This window comes from Alnus glutinosa, chromosome 6 (assembly GCF_958979055.1).
Source record: "Alnus glutinosa chromosome 6, dhAlnGlut1.1, whole genome shotgun sequence".
Lineage (NCBI taxonomy): Eukaryota > Viridiplantae > Streptophyta > Magnoliopsida > Fagales > Betulaceae > Alnus > Alnus glutinosa.
Window position 1 is genome coordinate 28,836,481 of NC_084891.1, and position 12,805 is coordinate 28,849,285.

At 34.8% G+C, this 12,805-nt stretch overlaps 1 protein-coding gene across 1 annotated transcript; it reads right to left on the reverse strand.

Annotated features, from left to right (window-relative positions):
* Nucleotides 1–15: 15 nt before the first annotated feature.
* On the reverse strand, nt 16–4,294 carry LOC133871691 (neutral ceramidase 2-like). Its single transcript, XM_062309112.1, has 9 exons — nt 3,969–4,294; nt 3,606–3,814; nt 3,210–3,503; nt 2,838–3,099; nt 2,447–2,705; nt 1,671–1,796; nt 1,193–1,256; nt 760–929; nt 16–561 (listed from the first exon to the last, which is right to left on the reverse strand). Exons 1-9 carry the CDS (start codon nt 4,292–4,294, stop codon nt 16–18), a joined length of 2,256 nt encoding a protein of 751 aa, XP_062165096.1.
* Between the last annotated feature and the right edge of the window lie 8,511 nt (nt 4,295–12,805).

Here is a 12,805-nt window from a genome sequence, read left to right on the forward strand (position 1 = left end):
ACTGTATGCTTCTCTCTATGATACTGCAAACGCAGCAGAAGCCCCAGTGAAGTAGTTGATGGGGGAGTCCTTTGTTTTCCTTGCAGAACCAAAGTGTCTTAGCCTGTACACCCCGGAACTTGCCTCCTTAGGTATTTTCCACTCAGTGGTTGCCGTGCCATAGAAACTACTGTTGTCTAAATTCCACTTAAAATACAGAGAGAAATCGTCATCGTCATAAACAGGCACCCATCGCTCCTCTTGAAGCAGCTCTACCACTGCAAATGTGCCTTCTGTGAGCAAGTCATATCTTGGGTTTGCACTCCAAAATGTGGCACTTGGCCTGTCTCCCTTTCTGAATGTGCCACCAATAATGTCTTGTTTCATGTCTCCAAAGTTTATGCCAGGAGGAGGCGAATCTCCAAAAGGGTCAGGTACGAGCCTGAGCTGTACGGAGGAAAGATCTGGTGGTGAGGGACCCTTGTTTATGATCTTTTCTCCTTTTGCCATGGCTTTGGCTAATTTATTGAATTCTTGGATGTATGCTGATAGTGTGTATGGACCATAGATGGTTGAGGCAGCCTGCACACATCGCAAATATCTTATGTTTTGGCTCCTTAAATATTCTTAAGCTTAAGCGATGCTCAGATTCAAATCAAAGCTTAAGTTTATAGAAAAAAGTGAATTTAATCATTTAATTAATACTTTGACATATATATCCTTAAGTACTATTCTAAAGCATAGCTTTTGCGTGCAAGTTATCGCTGATCATACACGTACCTCGTATCGCTGTTGCTTGTATTCTTCAAAAGTTGCAACATATTGAGAGTAAGTATTTGTGAGGCCTGCTATTACAATATCTGTGAAATCGTCAAATTCTCCATTTCCATTACTTATTAGTGTCTCCTTAACTGCTTTCCTTAGTCGCCGCCCCGCCATTGTTGTGAACTCTGCAATTCTTACTAGCTTAATTAGAGATCGTTATTGATGCTTAGTTTAGATTTTATCCTAGTAAATCATACAAAGGATCGAAGAACTCAGTAGTTTATATGTAAGGCTCCCTTTAGGCTTCGTTTTCAGTTGAATCATCAGTTATCTCAAGGTAAGAAATGATGCATTTAATTAATACTTTCATAGTTTCCCTCGTGCACACTAAATATTGAGCATCTTCTATCAGCAAATCAAAATGAGGCATTGTGAGAGAAAAACAAACCTCCAGGTACGGAAAGAATGATTAGCTTTCCCAACCTTAGCATTTGAATTGGAAGAATTGCCGGCTGCATTTGTATCCACAAAACACACCATCCATGAGAAAAATCTGCTGTACGTGCAAGATATAACTTGGTCCAAATGGTGATAGATCCATGAGTAATAATAATAATCATAATGGATTGATATCTCACTATTTTATTGGGGTCGTTCATTTTAAATGAATGGTTAAGATAGTTGAAAGAAAAAAGTACTTAAAATTTGAGTGGTTCAGCCACACTCAAAATCGACAGTTGAAGGTGGCCGAACTATTCTCTTGATTAAAAGAGTAGACCGGCCACCCTTAAACCGATCATCAAAGTGGCATTGAATCTCAATTAACGGCTCAAATAAAATGTATTGCATTAGATATTGCATTGAATTTCAATTCAATCATAATAGTAGCAATAATAATATCAATATTAACGAGCACTCAGTCCTACCGCCCATGCATATGGCTCAAACATTTCGCCAGTGTCAAGCAAAACAGTTTTGGGCTGTTGGCAGTCCACTTGATATTGGCTTGGTTCTTTCAGCAAATCTCTCAACTGTTTCCATAACTTGTTGATCTGCAAACATTGGGACATCAGAGAGGCAGAGTCCAGGGCCACATATGGGCTTGGATCTGTGAGGCACAAGCCCATTAGGCCCAAGCATAAAGCTAAAAAAATAATATTATAATAGTACTGTATTTATTTATTATTTTATTTTTTTGAAAAGATAATAGTACTGTATTAATGTAAGGGAAATTATTCCAAAACCTCCATATACGTTATCCCATTTTGCCTTTTTTTATTTGAACAATTTAAATTCCAAATTTAAAAGGATTTTAAATCTAATACTTTCGCCCCTTTTTTTTTTTCTCAAATAAATTAAAATTTATATGAAAAATGTAATAATACCGTTTCAATTAATTTTTTTTGAAAAAGAATAATAATAAAAAGATTTGGGTGGCCTCTAGCCACACCGCTCTGTTTTTTGTTTTTGTTTTTTTGTTTTTTTTTTTTTAAAAAAATTTACTTTATTTAATTTTTAAAATATTTAATAAGGACATAATGTATTTTTTATATTGTTTTAGTTATTTATTTGCAGAAAAATAAATAAAAATTTAAAACTTTTGTAAACTGCAGCCTTAAATTCATCAAATTAAAAATTAGAGTCTAGAAGTAAAATCACGTATATGGGGTGGCAGAAAATTTTCCCTAAAAATTACGCTGACCTTTGTATCACCTTGTTGAAAACCAAAGACACCAGGCCCATCTGTGGTTCCAGCAGCAAAACCTGGACCAAGGGCTGCAGGGCATGTTTTGACAACCTTGTTTCCATCTAAATCAACTTCAATATTTGTAAAATTTAGATAAACGTGGCGATAATCAATCTTCCCGGTCAGTTCCTCTGCGGGGGACGTAAATAGATCAACAGCCTTTTGGAACTGCCTCTCCCCTATGATTTTTGTGCTTACAATTTCATCTGGGTATCTGTTTCACAAAAAGATAAGCCAATTTTAAGAAATAAATACACTTGTTAGCATGTTATTAGACATATGAGCAGCAAGTCCTAAAAGAATTGTCAATTTAACATTTTTCTTAAATTACAGTGTCAATATATACCCCGGGCCGCGGCCGAGACAGAGCAGGTCATTGCCGTGGCATGAGGAGCGATTGAAATCACAAGGTTTCCCACTGTCAGTGCAAAAGGCGCCTAGCACATTTGGGGTCACATCTCCCACATTTGATTGGCAAAATGCTCCAACAAATAGTGACCCATCGTTCTTCACCTTAAAACCTTGGCTGCTTGTTTTGCTGCAAGGCTTTCCTCCCGTGGCTTTGATTGTTTGTGCTTTCTCAACTAGTGTGCCAGTATCTATCTCAAACGGGAATTATAATTAAACAGTTTTTTTATCACGACTACCATAAATTCATATCATAAAACTTGAGATTATATACATATATAGAGATCGATGAACTTACTGGATGTGTTAGCGGGGTTGGTGATTGGTGTGGAGGAAGATTTAGCGTTGGAAGTGAACCAGTCCTCGAAGAACCTGGCAGCCGCACCTTTGTTGTCCCCACTGACGAGCTTGTTGTCTCTGCTCATGGAAGTTCCATGCGTTGCGTGCCAACTGAAGGCTCCAATGTCCTTTCCACTTGCACCATCAACAAACTTGAGAAGAGTCATTTGGGTATCCACGTTGTTTGGGTACCGTGCTCTCTCCTCTGCTGGGTTCAACAAATAAGCACTTGGGCTCCTGTTTATCCCCGCGTTTTCCACGTCCCCTACAAAACATTAACGCACTAATTTTATTCTAAGTTCGTGTCATGCATGTTAAAAATTTACGGAATAGTGTATATTCCCACTGCAGTAGGGAAAGTGCTAACCTTTGTTTATGAAAATTGAACCAGGCTTGAGATTATTGTGAGCCTGAACAATGCTCTGCTCGATTGCGTCAACAATGGCGTCAAATGATTGTTGCACGAAACCTAGAGAAGTAACAGAGTAAACCAAGTACTGCAAGTAACCCCCTGGTCCAGCATGAGTATGGATGCCGCTGATTGCTACATTTTCCTCCGTGTATAAATTTCCAAACCTTCAAAAATACCCAACAAAAAAAAAATATCATATATGCATTAGTCAAACAGTTACGATCGACTCCGGGCCTCGAGTCGAAGATCGTAGGGGATTCCGTGCACTAGCATCAGTTGCTAGTGCTCTTACACTTTGCTTGGCTTTAATTGGTCTACCTTGATTTTAGCCTCTCTACCACTTTTATGGTGACAAGCTGTGAAGCCATGCCGGCGTCAAGATTGACAAAAGCGAACCTTGGACCTTGAGAACTCTCGGCAATAACAAAAGCCCTAGCTCTTAGCCTGAAATGGATACCGGCGGTGGTTTGGTCGAAGTTAGCGTAACCCATCATGTTCACCCCGGCAGCAGGACCAGTCATGTCGTAGCTCCCCACCCCTATCAAGTATTCCCCATTTGTGGCACCAAACACGCCACAAAAAACGCCGAGAACAATTACAAGTAACGCACAATGTGGGCATTGATGATGCATTGTGCTACCCATCATCCTGTTTGATGTCCAACAAATTTGATTTGGGGGCAAAGATGCATACAAAGCCGGCGTAAAGTTTGAACTAACTTCTTGTGATTTTTAACGTTGTTGTTTCTTAGGATTTAGTGACGAGATTCTTTGCATGTGTTGGACCCGGCCAAGAAAAGAATTGAAGGAGAATTCTTGGATTGTTTCGTCTATTTGCCAAGGGGTCTGAGTTGGCACAAGTGCATCATTTCTTAGATTTCTCCGTACGTGAGATGGACTAGGTTTGCTTTTCTCCATTAACAACGGGTATTATGTAGCTTCAATCGCTTACGCCCTCACAAACAAAAGTTTCTACACGTGACCTTATTCTCCTTCCGCTTGTCAAGACGTACGCTAAAATCGAAGCACATAGCGTTTGAGACATGATATGTTGTCCTCTCGTGACATAATTATTAGCTTTTTTATTAAACAATAAATCATAAATCATGTAAATGGGTTGGAGTTTGATTTTATGTTTTTTCTTTAAAAAATTAATCAATAAAAGTCAATAGTTGTGTTTTTGGATAGCAAAATATCATTTTTAAAAGTGTTTACATCTAGCTAGTCAATTTAATTAGAAAAATATTTGATAAACATTTATTTTTTAATTTATAACATTCTTTTTTCTATCAATAAAGAATAAAGAAATTATTAAAAAATAATATTTAAATAAAATAGTGAAAATGAGTAGTTAAAATAGAGAATAGATATATGTGCTTTGAAAAATTAGGTAGCTAAAATAGAAATATGTAATTTTTCAGCTAAAATTGAGAACAAATTTGCGAAGCTAGATGCGAATGCTCTTTACATTTAGGGCACTCATTGGTGGAAAATTATGCCGAAAAGAAAAGAAAAGAAAAAAAGAAAGAAATTGGGAAAAAAAATGTAAAATCAGACGATATAGTTTACTTGATTTGCAATAAACTCCACGTGGTATCAAAATGTTTTAAGAGCTCTCTGTTACATGCGTAAATAACAAATTATTCATTATTGTCAAATTTTGTTAAAAACTTGACGGGTTATATGAGTTAGTGTACTGTGTCAAAGCCAATAAAAATATGATACTTGTCCCTTATAATAAAAAATATAAAATATTAAAACTATAAATGTATAAAAAAATTAAAATGAGAATGAAAGTCTAAAAAAAGTTTATAAAAAAAAATTGGAGGCAGTAGGCGGGAACAATCAACTCCAATTACCTAACCCACAGCTACTAAACACATTAAGTATACACCTACTAATTAAATACATGGGTTAAACACTTTATTCATACCTATGGTTTGATAATTTTATTTTTTGTCCCATGTGCTTTCATTTGTGTCACCAGATAGTACTTGTGCTATGGAAAAAGATGGAGATAGTACCTCCGTTCATTTTTTCGTTCAAAACTAATGTCTGGCCATGGCATCGGACAAGTGTCGGTGTGATAATGCAATACCTGTCTTCAGATGCAACGTCAGTGCCACGTCAGCACTGATGTGGCTACAATTTTTTTTCCTTTTCTTTTAATTTTAAGGATTTTTTTTTTTTTAAAAAAAAAAAAAAATGTAGTAACCACCCCTTTGGACCACATGCAGGTGTTAAATTTACTTAGTTTTCTCAAGCTTTTCTGTATGTTCATATTGCATTACTTTGTGTTAAATTTAGCGACAAAATCTACATTTTTGCTTTGTGTTCTCTCTGTGGTATGACGGTGTGCCAAATTAAATTGACATTACAAAAAAACCAAGATTTAGTGACAGTGAATAGTATTGTAAATGGCAAAAAAAAAAAAAGACGACACTAACCGTATGGTGACATTTGAATATTATCGTTTATTAAACGACACTAAACGTAGGGCCGGTCGAGAATTTGTGATAAGGGTCAAACGACATTAAACTGTAATTTCAAAAAAAAAAAAAAAAAAAAAAATGTTCAGATTCTCTCTTTCATTTTTTATTTTTAAAAAAAATTCTCCCTTTCTTCCTTTGCCTTTTCTTCTTCTTCACCCCTGATGTATGCATGTGTTTTGAATGATGAAGTTGAACAACTTGATTGGAAACTGGAAAGTTAATCCAAAAAAAAATAAAAATCTAGAGGCTGCTTTTTGTGGGATTGAATTCTTTGACTAGCAATGACGGTCAATATTCTGCAAATCTTAACCACCAACTAATTTCACCTCCAAAACAGCGGCCAAATCTATGCATTTGAGGAAGTCAGTTAACATGAATATTACATAGGATGTCCCCTAAAAAATGAACAGAAAAACCTGGTAAGTCACATAGGAGTAAGGTTGTGTACAGTAGAAATAAAAATGTCGTCCAATTTCAGGTAGAGATTTGTTCGGTATATCTACCCAACAGGAATGCCGGTTCTTCTCTTATCCTCCACATTAACAATTCCCAAAAGAACCTCCTTCATGACCTATATCCTTCTTCCAAACTGGGATGTCGTTGATGTAGGCATTTCATTGCAAGCATAGCGCATCAAGTCCGCATTTGTGGCATCCAATTCCTTATGGAGCTGAAGGACATGCCTTTGGAGGATTGAGATGGCTCCAACACACCCAAAGACTGACATGCATTTTTAATTTCCTTAAAACTTGCAGGCGTTCCAGGGAGAATTGGAGTAGCTGGAAGAGGCCAGACATCTTCACCTTTAGTCACTAAATTTTAGTGATTTTAGTGACATTTGGGACTAAATGTCACTAAAATTTTAAATTATTGTCATTTCGGACTAAACGTCACTTAAGTTTAATGTAGTTTGGGACTAAACGTCACTATTTAGCATCGTTTGTACAAGCGACGCTAAATTAGCCATAAATTTTTATAGGAGGGGACTATCCTCCGATGAGTATATATAGCTCTATAAGGATTTTATAAATATTTCCCTTGACTCTACAACTTCTTCTCGAATCTTTGGCTCATGACTTTCTTGCATTGAAATTGCCATACAAACATTTGATTTCCTCCAATAAATCAAGTTTGTAAGTAGAAATTTTGTGTCAAAAAACTATCTAAATAAAATTTAGCATTGTAAAACTTTCACCATATCTATCAATAAAACTACAAGATATTTATACATATATGAATCAAATATTATTTGAATGATTTTGTTGTGATCAAGTGAAATGTATTTATTATTTTTCTAAGCAAATACATTTAATGTTTTTGTTAGATCACATCATATACATTTTAAATGACTGCCAAAACTTGTGAACCGAAGGAATTGGAAAAAAAAAATAAAAAAATCACAAATTATACTCCTTGTTTAATTTAGATTTTTGTAACTGGTTATGCCAATTCTTACATAATCACACTAGACTGTGGATACTTGAAAAACACAAAACTAGGGTGGCGCTGGCTTGAGAGCTAGCGAGAGAGCTACGAAGATTAAGATTTCATAAATTTTTACCAATTAATGATCACTAGGGGTTTCAACTTTGTAGTGTTTAATTTTGAGTAAACAATTAATAGGATTATACAAAAGTGTGGAGGGATGGCCGGATGGAACATTAGGAATAAGGAAAAATTCTTACTACTGATCGATCAGTCACCAAGTTTTTCTAAAGAAAAATCTTAGTTTATAAAGATGAGACTGATCGATGATCAGTATCCTATTTTTTATTGTGACACATTGTTGAAAAAAGTCAGGAAACAAAAAAAATCATTCCTGACCTTTTACAAAGTGCCAGAATATTTAATTTTCTTGACACTTAATTTTATGTGTCAAGAAAATTGTAAATTTTTTTTTGACACTTAAATATGTGTCAGAATATTATAATTTAATGACATATAAATTAAAATTCCTGTCATTTACACATATGCCAGGAATATTTTTGCAAAATTTGAAATCCTGCCTAATTAATTTTTGTTTGGCGCTTGATATTCTAACTAGCCCCACTTTTCTTTTAATAACTGACATTATATCTTTCTTTACTATGATAATTAGACGATCATCTCTCTCCCTCTCACTTATATCTCTCTCTCTCTCTCCTCTGGGATGCAGCGCTGCCCTCGTTTAAAGTTAGTATCTGTTAAATAGTTGCTTACACTTTTCGTTTCAGTCAGTTTCTAGACTTCTTGGGTTGTTCATATACTTGTTCCACAGAAGGAGGGTGCCTTAGATCTAATAAAGGCCCATGGAATAATCCTGACATAATGAAGGCAAGCTTTTTCTTATAAATTTTTTTTTAACGCTTGAAATTTATATTATACTGGGTATTTGAAATTAAACATGGTCTCCCCATGTTTAGCTTGTACATCAAGTGGAAGCCATGTTTTGTGAGGTAAATTATCAGTTTTTATTGACCAGCAGAAATTCGACGCTTATACTAAGATACGTCCAGTACTGAAGGCAAGTCTTAGTTTCATTGTCAGAAGTACGATGATGCATTATTAGTATATCTTGTTCCTATATGTCTCATTCTTTTCTTTTCTTTTTTTTTTTTTTTTTTTTTTTTTTCTTCTTTCTAAATTCAGGGAAGATTTAGTGATACATCATCATCAGGACGGCAGAGACTTCACATGCTGGGATTTTGTAGCTTGTTTTTGACTATGGGATTTTCTCCTTAATTTTTTGTAGTAGCTAGTATAGTACTTGGATGTTTCTTAATTATTAGTTAGGATTGTTTTTTGTTCTTTTGTTATCTTAATTAAACATATGACATGTTTTCCCTTGATTTTTGTCAATTTCGTGTTATATATATATTAACAAGTTTCATAAAATTTGATTATGCTGGAATTATTCCAGTATAATCATTTTTTTTTTTTTTTAAATTGGAAAACAGGTTTTCTGACACATAAATTATGTGCCAAAAAACAAATAGAAACCTACATATACAATATGTGCCAGGAAACCAAATTTCGTGGCACATATATCATGTGCCAAAAAATCATATTTCCTGACACATAACTTATGTGTCAAGAAATTTTCCTGTCACACAAGTTATGTGACAGGAAACAAACTTTCTCGACTACAAAGCTGCGACATTAGAAATAGGTGAGGAATTAAAGGTCAGGAATGGTTTCTTGACATTTAATACTTACTTCTTGACACATAATAAATGCCAATAAAAGCCCTTTTTTTTTTGTAGTGCATAGACCTAAAATGATATTTCAACAAACCAAATGCAACTAAATAAATTCGTTTGAATATTGTTTTTCATGAACTAAAAACTACTCTCCACTATAGTTATCAAATAAAAATTAAAACAATATTTTTGTATATATGCAATCAAACAACTATAGTTATCAAATAAGAATATTATTACGAAATATCTCGATCAACAGTTTTTTAGAAAAGCAAATGGGGTAAAACAAAATGGTGTGATTGTGTCACGAATCTCATAATGTCATTACAGCCGGCCTACAGCTAGAACAAAGTGGCCGGTGTGGACTGTGTGGCTTCAATTCAACGCATAAACTAGGAAATATCATGACAGAATATTAGATTAAAAAAATAATAATAATAATAATAAAAATCAGTGGAATGGAGATTGAAAAGGTACTTGAAGGCTTGCCCATGCAAAAATTGATCTGCCGCGGCCATGCTTGTTCAGTTTCTACATTGCTGCCCTTACTGCGTTAAATATTTACGTTGCTCCCGCGGAAGCTATTGCTCATGTTTATTTTGTCATTTAACACATTTTAATTGTTGATCATGATAGATTTAGACTGTTTAAGGTTTGAGTATAACATGATTTTTGTTCTTCACCAAAGTATGCAATACAAACAAGACAAAATTAATGTAGTTTTGCTTTTACCTTGGTTGTTCTTCTACCTTCTTCTTTCTTTACCAATGTATATATATTATGTAGCTTTTTAGGTTTTCTCCCTATGTGAGATGGACTAGGTTTGTTTTTGTCCATTAACAATGGGTATTATGTAGCTTCAATAGCCAATTATGCCCTTTCTACATGACCTCCCTGTAGGCCAGTACTCATCGGTGGCAAATTGTGCAGAAAATAACTAATTACTGTGACTTTTATGGAAATCGGGATCCCTACAATTATCTGTCTTCATTGCACATAATACAGGCAGTCCCACAAGGGCACAAAGAGGATGATGTGTTGCTCACATGCTCCACCTTGGGCGCAGGAAGGCACTGCAGTTTCCCTTTCTATGATGGCAGCTCGAATTCAATGCAATTTGAACAATCAATTTTATGAGGAATGCCATATCCTTTTTTAAGTGCATATTTTCTGTGGTTACAGGGAAACTCAGAATTAGATTTTAGATGTCGTATCATCGTCGAATTTTGAAATTATTAGTAATTTTTACTGCTACGTCAAGGAGTGTAGACTTGAAAGTGCATGCAGCATTCCTCCAATTTTATTACCTTTTTATGGACTTGATGTTATAACTACGTTTTTTTTTTTTTTTTGGAAGCAAAAGGGGAATAGAAGATGTCTTTTCCACTTTTGATCCAAATAGATGTTGAATAATAAACTTAATTTTAATAACATTTATTTGAGTATTTTGTTATTCTTGTAAGTTACTAAGAAGTGACTTGAAGAGGTTATATCTTTTGGATTTTCAAGAATTATTTTACATATGAGTTACATGAGAATTATTTAAGATGTAAATGAATGGAGTTAATGTGAAGAACTTAAAAGGGTTATTTGTATCCTATAAATACTAATGTAATTAAGCAAGTTATTTTTAATTAAGTTGAATAAAAGAATACAAAGTTCCCTATCAATTTATTGTCTCTCTTCCTTTTCATTCTCTCTCTTAGTGTGTATGTGGTTTCCAATTTCCAACAAACTGGTATCAAAGCACAGCTTATCGATCCTAGAGAAATGGCCAATTCAACCTTTCCATTTCAATTCCCTCACATTTTTAAAAACAATTTTGATAAATGGTGCATTCGTATGAAGGCATTGCTTGGATCACAAGATACTTGAGAGATTGTAGAAAAAGGCTACGGTGAGCCTAGTGATGAAGCTCCTTTGAGTTTGAATCAAAGAGAGACTTTGCAGAAACTTCGAAAGAAGGATCAACAAGCTCTCACTCTTATTTGTCAATGTTTGGATGAAGATATGTTCGAGAAGGTGGCGGATGCAACCACCTCCAAGCAAGCATGAGAGATTCTCCTAACTATTACCAAGGAGTTGATAAAGTGAAGAAAGTTCGCCTTCAAACATTAAGAGGCGAATTTGAAGTTTTATGAATGAAAGAATCCGAGTCGATCGCGGATTATTTTTCAAGGGTTTTGGCCATGGTAAATCAAATGAAGAGATATGGAGAAAGATTGGAGGATGTTCGAGTCATCGAAAAGATCATTTATTCCTTGCAACAAAGATTTGACTATATCGTTGTCGCTATTGAAGAGTCAAAAGATTTAGAAACCATGAGTATTGATCAAGTCATGGGATCTGTTCAAGCTCATGAAGAAAGGCTCAACAAGAAGAAATAAGAGCTATTATAACAGGTTCTAGCTACAAAGATTTGTTTCAAAGATAAGGAAGAAGAACAAGAAATGAGTCAAAGAGGACAAGGATGTGGACATGGACAAGGTCGTGGCCGTGGTAAAGGAATAGGAAGAGGCGAACGTAATAGTTTCAATTACGAAAAGAGAGATAAAGCATCAAGAGGACGAGGACAAGGAAATAATTTGAAGGAATGTGGAAGAAAGTATGATAAATCTTAAGTTCAATGTTATAATTGCCAAAAACATGGTCATTATGCTTGGGAGTGTGGAAGCCATACTAACAATGTTAAAGAGAAAGTTAATTATGCTGAAAACGAGGAAGCGGAGCTCACTTTGTTGCTTACTTATAACGGAGAAGAAAGAGGAGAGAAGAACTCGTTGTATCTGGATAACGTGGCAAGCAACCATATGTATGGAGACAAAAACAATTTTGTGGAGCTTGTTGAATCGGTGAGTGGGAATGTTACTTTTAGAGACTTGTCTAAAGTTCTAATAAAAGGGAAATGTACAATCTTAATTCACTTGAAAAATGGAGAACATCAATTTATTACAAACATTTATTTTGTTCAAAGTATGAAAAGTAATATTTTGAGCTTGGGACAACTCTTGAAAAAAGACTATGAAATTCACATGAAAAATCGTAGTATTTTACTAAGAGATGACAAGAAGAATTTGATAGCCAAAGTTTCCATGACAAGCAATAGAATGTTTTTATTAAATATTCAAACGGATGTGGCTAAATGTCTCAAGACTTGTTTGAAAGATTCATCTTGGCTTTGGCATTTGAGGTTCGGATATGAAAATTTTGGCGGATTAAAATTATTGGCACAAAAGAAGATGATGAATGGCTTGCTTTCAATTAATCAACTGGATCAACTTTGCGAGAGATGTCTTGTCGGCAAACAATTCCGGAAAAGCTTTCCAAAAGAATCTACTACAAGAGCAAATGAGCCACTTCAACTTGTTCATGCGGATGTTTGTGGACCAATTAAGCCATCTCAATTCGGAAAAAAACTGTTACTTCCTCCTTTTCATTGATGACTTTAGTCGAAAAACTTGGGTTCATTTTTTGAATGAAAAATC

Excerpts from the sequence above, each read along its gene's own strand:
- LOC133871691 (XM_062309112.1), bottom strand. The coding sequence starts at position 4,294 with ATGGGTAGCACAATGCATCATCAATGCCCACATTGTGCGTTACTTGTA. Across the intron at positions 3,815-3,968 it reads GTAGAGAGGCTAAAATCAAG|GTTTGGAAATTTATACACGG; the intron begins GTAGACCAATTA and ends GTATTTTTGAAG. Across the intron at positions 930-1,192 it reads CATTCTTTCCGTACCTGGAG|AGTTCACAACAATGGCGGGG; the intron begins GTTTGTTTTTCT and ends TAAGAATTGCAG.